At 45.9% G+C, this 7648-nt stretch overlaps 1 protein-coding gene and 1 non-coding gene across 2 annotated transcripts; one reads left to right on the forward strand and one right to left on the reverse strand.

The window, feature by feature from the left end:
* Positions 1-4286: 4286 nt before the first annotated feature.
* On the reverse strand, positions 4287-5576 carry LOC140038008 (uncharacterized). The gene has a single exon (XM_072083198.1). It carries the CDS (start codon positions 5574-5576, stop codon positions 4287-4289), a length of 1290 nt encoding a protein of 429 aa, XP_071939299.1.
* A 690-nt stretch (positions 5577-6266) lies between these two features.
* Positions 6267-6373, forward strand: LOC140038209 (small nucleolar RNA R71). The gene has a single exon (XR_011842004.1). It is a non-coding gene; the product is annotated as a small nucleolar RNA R71 (small nucleolar RNA).
* Positions 6374-7648: the final 1275 nt, after the last annotated feature.

Here is a 7648-nt window from a genome sequence, read left to right on the forward strand (position 1 = left end):
GGGTTGAACCGGGGCTCGCCTCTTACGAGGTTGGGACCCAGACGGCCCAGCAGTGGTAGCCTTTTTAGGAGGCATCCAGCAACCACAGACAGAACAAATCAGCTCAGAAACCGCCAACCAATCACCAAGAAACAATAGGGGACCACAGACAACAAGAATCACTTAATATTCAGCAGCTCAACAGCATAGGGGGACACAATTACCCCACCAGACAACGACGAGTTAACAAACACAAGAATTCCCCACTATCGTCACGTGGCAGACAACAATAAACAAAACAGCACCAACGCCTCAAAATTGGCAATAGCAGTCAATAATTGTCAACAATCGACGAGTTACTACCCACGTGTACCCAATACTAGGCTACCAGAGCCCACAGATGCCCCAAAATAGATAATGAATGAAAAGGCAGATATGGCAACTCTCACTTTCAGATAATAACCAAATGGTCCCCCACCAACACGTATAGCAACCCAAAAGGAGGCTAAAATTCAGCAATTAAAATTCCCAATCGAAGTCACCAGTTTAACAAGAAAGGCAAATAGGGGTACCAATTTTTTTCCCTTTGTCCACGCTGAAGAGGAAATTGGCGGAAAAAGTGAGCTGAGGCTGGGCGCGCGCGCAGAAGACTGGTCGGTAGAGCAGGTCACGGGCGCTGGTGTGCCACTGGAGAGCTGTTGCTGTGAGGAGGGTCGCGCGCTGCAGGCGCGCACGCTGAGTCTGGGTTAGCTGGGACGCACGGTTGGTCTCATGCAGGGGAGGAGCTCGCGCGCTGGGTCGCGCACCTGGGGTGGCTGGCGTTCTGGGGTGGTCGCGCGCTGGCTGCTGGGCCTGCGCGCGGTGCTGGTAGCCCTTGGGCGACCAGATCTGGTGGGTCGCGCGAGGTGGAGTCGAGCGGCGGCGGCGGCAGCAGGCTGCGCTGATTCTGCTGAGGCAGGGGCCGCGCGCTAGTGGGGCACAGAGGCGTGGGCAGCGCAGCTGTCGCGCGCGCGGGCGTGCGCGTTCTGGGCGTACGCTTCTGGCGGCGTGCGGCTACACTCAGGTGGACAGCGATGGAAGGCGGCGGCGGCGGCGGACAGCAACGGAGAGGAGAAATCGTTGCAGCGTAGCCCAAAAGAAATTGGGAGGAAAAAGGCCAAAACCAGTCAAAGAAGAAGGAAAAAGTGGAAAAAGAATGGAGTCCTGGTCAAAAAATTTTTTTTTTTCTCTATCGGAAAGGTTGGAAGGCGTGGGCACGCCTTGAAAGGCCTAGCTCTCTGACCAGTGCATCCTAATGATGTCCAAATGAAATTATTTTTTCAAAGCGCGGGCACGCCCTGGATCTGCTACTTTTCTGTCCACCACTACAAAACAATCTAAACATTAAAATAAACTGAAAAATCGTAGAGTAATGAAAAATGATCACACTAATACTGAAATCCTTGGGTTGCCTCCCAAGCAGCGCCTTTCTTTAACGTCTTTGGCTAGACATGGCCTTCAACTGTTTAGATTTCACCACTTGGATTATCAAGGAATAAAACCTCCACTTGCTCACTATTAAACCCTTCAAAATAGGGTTTCAAACGATGACCATTTACCACGAACTTCTTCTCTGTCTTCAGACTTTGGATCTCCACTGCACCATAATGAGAAATATTAGTAACGACAAATGGACCAATCCAACGGGAACGCAACTTACCAGGAAAAAGCTTAAGTCTCGAGTGATACAATAGGACTTTTTGCCCTACGACAAATGACTTTCTCGAAACCTGTTGGTCGTGAAAAATTTTGCTCTTCTCCTTATATATTGCAGCGTTCTCATAGGCTTCATTCCTTAGCTCCTCCAACTCTTGTAATTGGAGCTTTCTATTTCCTCCGGCCTCCATAAGGTCTATATTACACCGCTTAAGCGCCCAGAATGCTTTGTATTCATATTCCACCGGGAGGTGGCAAGGCTTCCCAAAAACTAACCTATACGGGGACATCCCAATCGGTGTCTTATATGCAGTGCGGTAGGCCCAGAGAGTATCTTCCAATTTCAAACTCCAGTCTTTCCTATCAGGTCGCACCATTTTTTCCAAGATGGACTTAACTTCCCTATTCGACACTTCGGCCTGCCCATTCGTCTGGGGGTGATATGGAGTGGACACTTTATGCAGCACACCATACTTACGAAACAATGCAGTGATTGTCTTATTGCAGAAATGGGTGCCCCTGTCACTCACTATAGCTCTCGGCATTCCAAAACGGACAAAAATGTTAGATCTTATAAAATCTGCAATCACTCTAGAATCATTAGTCCGGGTGGCCTTTGCCTCCACCCATTTGGAGACATAGTCAACAGCAAGTATAATGTACAAGAAACCAAAACACGAGGGGAAGGGACCCATGAAATCTATACCCCAGACATCAAAAATCTCAACAAATAATATGGGGGTTTGACTCATTTGGTCTCTTCGAGAGATATTCCCCACCCTTTGACACTTATCACAAGATTTGCAAAACAAATATGCATCCTTAAAGAGAGTAGGCCAATAAAAACCACTTTCTAGCACTTTACGAGCCGTCCGCTTTGGACCAAAATGCCCTCCACATGCAAACGAATGACAAAAAGTCAAAATAGAGTGAAACTCACCTGCACTTACACACCTTCTTATCACTTGGTCCGAACATTGCCTCCACAGGTAGGGGTCATCCCACAGGTAATGTTTGGCATCACTCTTTAGCTTATCTCTTTTAGCTTTTGACCACCCTGCAGGTAATTTATTTGTTACCAAAAAATTGACAATGTCAGCGTACCAAGGTATTGGCGAATCAATGGCTAATAATTGTTCCTCAGGAAATGATTCTCTTAATGGTAGATCCTCTTGACTTGTGAGCAACCGGCTCAAATGATCAGCCACCAAATTCTCAGCTCCGCTCTTATCCCTGATTTCTAGGTCGAACTCCTGCAGGAGCAAAATCCACCTGATCAGCCTTGGTTTAGCATCCTTCTTCGCCAGCAAGTACCTCAAGGCTGCATGATCAGAGAAAACTATTACTTTTGCACCCAATAAATATGACCTAAATTTTTCTAGTGCAAAAACAACAGCTAGTAATTCTTTCTCCGTCGTGGAGTAATTAAGTTGGGCTCCACTTAAGGCTCTCGACGCATAATAGATCGCGTGTGGCGCTCTTCCAATTCTTTGCCCCAAAACGGCCCCCACGGCATAGTCACTCGCGTCGCACATAATTTCAAACGGAAGACTCCAATCTGGGGGTTGAATGACAGACGGCGATGTCAATGATTCCTTCAGTTTATCAAAAGCCACCTTGCATTCATTTGTGAAATCAAATGGCACGTCCTTCTGCAGTAACTTGAACAGGGGTGCTCCTATCTTTGAAAAGTCTTTGATAAATCTCCTGTAAAAGCCTGCATGGCCCAAAAACGAACGCACTTCCCGTACACATACGGGGTCAGGTAGAGCAGAAATAAGGTCTATTTTAGCTTTATCTACCTCTATTTCCTTAGCCGACACAACGTGCCCTAAAACAATGCCATGATCTACCATAAAGTGACACTTTTCCCAATTAAGCACCAAATTCGTCTCTATACATCTTTTCAGAATTAAAGCCAAATTCTCAAGGCATTCATCAAAACTGTCCCCATATACGCTAAAATCATCCATGAACACCTCGATTATTTTTTCCACATATTCAGAGAAAATACTTACCATACACCGTTGAAAGGTCGCTGGAGCATTACAGAAGCCGAAAGGCATCCGGCGGTAGGCAAACGTGCCGAACGGGCATGTGAATGTAGTCTTTTCCTGATCTTTTGGTGCTATCGCGATCTGAAAGTAACCTGAAAAGCCATCCAAGAAACAATAGTAAACACGACCTGCCAATCGTTCTACCATCTGATCAATAAAATGGAGGGGAAAATGATCCTTTTTAGTCACGGAATTTAGCCTCCTGTAGTCGATGCACTGACGCCAGCCAGTAGCTTTCCTAACCTGGACCATGTCACCTTCTTGGTTCTCCTCCACGGTCACTCCCGCTTTCTTCGGGACCACTTGGACAGGACTCACCCACGGACTATCCGAAATAGCGAAAATGATCCCTACCTCCAGAAGCTTGAGTATCTCCTTTTTTACAACTTCCATCATCAGAGAGTTCAATATTCGCTGTGCTTGCCTCACCGCCTTTGCATCATCCTCGAGTCTTATCCGGTGCATACACAGGGACGGGCTAATCCCTTTAATATCGGCTATGCTCCATCCAATTGCTTCCTTATGCTCCCTAAGGATTCGCACCAGTTTGTCCTCTTAACTTGGAGATAGGTGTGCAGAGATGATCATCGGGAGTGTATCCCGGTCTCCTAGGAATGCGTACTTTAGATGCTTCGGGAGAGGCTTTAATTCTAACTCTGGTGCCTGCACAACTGAAGGGAGCAACTTTGTCTGAGCCTCTGGCACAAAAAGAGAAGCAAGTTCATATCTTGGGGATACGGGTGGAAGTGAGTGTAAGGCTTCAACAGCATGGAGCAAATCTCCCCTTAGGTCCACATCAGGAGTTACACCCAACTCCAGATGCTTGATTAGAGCCACTTCCAAAGCGTCCTTGCCATCTAATTCGAAAATTTCCTGCACAAAAGGCTCAATAACGCTCAAAGCAAAGACCGAGTTAGATTCTTTTGGGTACTTCATCGCCTCGAAAATATTGAAATTCATAGTTTCACCATCAAATTTCATTGACAAAGTACCCTCATTCACATCTATCTTAGTCCTGGCAGGGCTAAGAAATGGTCTACCTAACAAGATAGGTGACGGGTTTAATGATTTGTCATCTCCCATGTCCAAGATATAGAAATCTGCAGGAAAGACCAATTCATTTACCTGAACCAAGACATCCTCAACTAGCCCCTCTGGATATGCATTTGTGCGATCAGCTAGTTGGATTATGATGGCTGTTTCTTTAAGTGGCCCAAGATTTAGAGAAGCAAAAATGGTCTTTGGCATCACATTGATTGACGCCCCTAAATCTAACATTGCTTTCCTGATCGGTGTATTCCCTATCTTGCAGGGGATCGTGAACATACCTGGATCTCCACACTTAGGTGAAAGCTTTCTTTGGAGCATTGCTGACACATTCTCTCCTACCGCTACTCTTTCGTCCCCTCTCAGTTTCCTCTTATGGGTGCATAGATCCCTGAGAAATTTCGCGTACTTCGGTACCTGCTTAATTGCCTCCAACAAGGGGATGTTGATCTCCACTTTTTTGAACACGTCCAGGATCTCTTTCTCCTTCTCTGCCTTCTTCGTCTTCGCCAACCTGCAAGGAAAAGGGGGTAAATTAGCTTTAACGGGTATTGATGGTGTGAGAATTACCTCAGGACCTCCACGAATGTGTCCTTCTTCCTCTATCTCCTGCTCGATCTCGTCTTCGCTTTTACTCTTTGAGTTCGTGACCTTCGGCCCCTCCACTTCCTTTCCACTCCTTAATGTCATGGCACTTACATTTTTGGGATTTGCCTCAGGTTGTGATGGCAATTTCCCATATGCGTGGGACTCCAGGCGATTTATAGCAGTTGCCATTTGACTCATGCGAGTCTCCATGTCTTTCATGCCTACTTTTGTGTCCTATTGGAACTGAGTAGTATTTGCAACTAAGGACCTAGTCTCCTGCTGGAGTTGAGTGGTGGTCGTGACGAGTTGAGTGGTAGTCATGGCCAAACTCTTGACAATTTCTTCCAAAGAACTCCCTGAGCTTGAGGACGAGGGTTGAGACTTATGTTGCCAAGGTTGCTGAAATCCTGGAGGCCGATTGGAGAATGTGTTTTGTGGCCTACTACCATAGCTGAGATTGGGGTAATCTCTCCAACCCAGATTGTACGTGTTGGAATATGGATCGTACTGCCTAGGAGGCGCGGGCACGCCTCCAGTCATGTTCACTTGCTCAGCCCCATCCTCTTGCAATATAGGGCATGAGTCAGTATGGTGGCCCATATTTGTACAGATTCCACAGGCCTTTACTTGGGGCACATTTCCCACCACTAATTGTCGAACAACGGATGTTAGCTACGCTATCTGCTGCTGAAGGGATGACGTCTCCACCTCGTTGACTCTACGGGGAGGGTTGCTCTCACGTGAGCCAAATTGTTGGGAGTTCTCTGCCATGGCTTCGATGAGCTCCCACGCTTCCCTCGGTGTCTTGTTTGCAAGTGCTCCCCACTCGCAGCATCAATGATACTCCTATCTGTTGATTGGAGCCCTTCATAGAAGTATTGGATTAACAGTTGCTCACTAATTTGATGCTGCGGACATCTAGTGCACAACTTGTTAAACCTTTCCCAGTATTCATACAAGAACTCACCGGGATATTGTTTAATGCCGCAGATCTCCTTCCTCAAACTCGCAGCCCGGGATGCAGGGAAAAATTTTTCCAAAAACTTTTTTTTCAACTGTGCCCATGTGGTAATACTACCCGCTGGAAGGTAGTACAGCCAATCTTTAGCTGCATCCTTGAGAGAGAACGGAAAGGCTCTCAGTCTAATTTGCTCTTCAGTGACCCCAGGCGGTTTCATACTAGAGCAAACCACCTCGAACTCCTTTACATGCTTGTGGGGTTCTTCGCCAGAGAGACCATGGAAAGAAGGTAAGAGTTGAATCAACCCCGACTTCAGTTCGAAAGCAGTATTCTCAGCCAAGGCGGGGAATGTGATGCATAAGGGCTGGTGAGTCAGCTCCGGGGCAGCCAGCTCCCTCAATGTTTGGGTGTTGGCCATGCTTACTTCGTCTTCCGCTGACTCGTTTGCAGCAGATAAGTGCCCTTCTTTTTGCCTCTTGGTCTCTTGCCTCCGCCTACGTGCTGCCTTCTCAACCTCAAGATCGTATACCAATTCACCTGTGCGAGAGGAACGGGGCATAAACTAGCAAAAATACCAAGGAGAATAGAATAAAATAAAAATAAAATAAGAACCGAATCTGAAAAGAAACAAATAATCCAAAGGCCAGCTCCCCGGCAACGGCACCAAAAATTGACAGGTGCCGAACCTGTGCAATAATAATTACTAAAAAGTCCTAATTACCACCTCAATTAAATAATTATAAAACAAATCCAAGTACTGGAGCAGGGACCCTAGGTGTGCAATGGGTTACTTGATTCATCCTGTTCCCGAAGAGTTTGCTTGATCCGATATACCGGATTTGTCTATAAAAATATTAATTTTGCATACAATGACAAGTAGGGTCGATTCCACAGGGAGCGGGTAGGAAATTATTTCTTTCCAAATTAGTAGAACAAAATTTGGGGGATTTTCAATTGGAGATAAATAAATAGAATAAAAGTAAAATAAAAATAAAGCAAACTAAATTCAGAACTAACTCACAAAGCACAATTCAATAAAAATAGCAATTGGTAAAAGTTCTACCCAAAGGATCAACTGCTCAGGCACGGTCCAACTAAATGATCATCGATGCAAAGATATTTCATCTATTCATCACTAGGTTGGTTATAGCTATCAATAAGCTCTGACAACCAGCTCTTTCTTACCTTTTTGACAGTCAAGGTACGACCGTTGACTGCTTCTCTAATCAGATAACAACCCTAGGTACGACCGTAGGAATTTAATTACCCAATTTCATTAAAGTTAGAAGAACCCAACCCTAACCAATAAATACGCTAAGAG

The sequence above is a fragment of the Coffea arabica genome, chromosome 3c (assembly GCF_036785885.1).
Source record: "Coffea arabica cultivar ET-39 chromosome 3c, Coffea Arabica ET-39 HiFi, whole genome shotgun sequence".
Classification (NCBI taxonomy): domain Eukaryota; kingdom Viridiplantae; phylum Streptophyta; class Magnoliopsida; order Gentianales; family Rubiaceae; genus Coffea; species Coffea arabica.

Bases quoted from the DNA above. Each gene is read 5' to 3' on its own strand.
- LOC140038008 (XM_072083198.1), bottom strand. From the start codon at position 5,576: ATGGAGACTCGCATGAGTCAAATGGCAACTGCTATAAATCGCCTGGAG.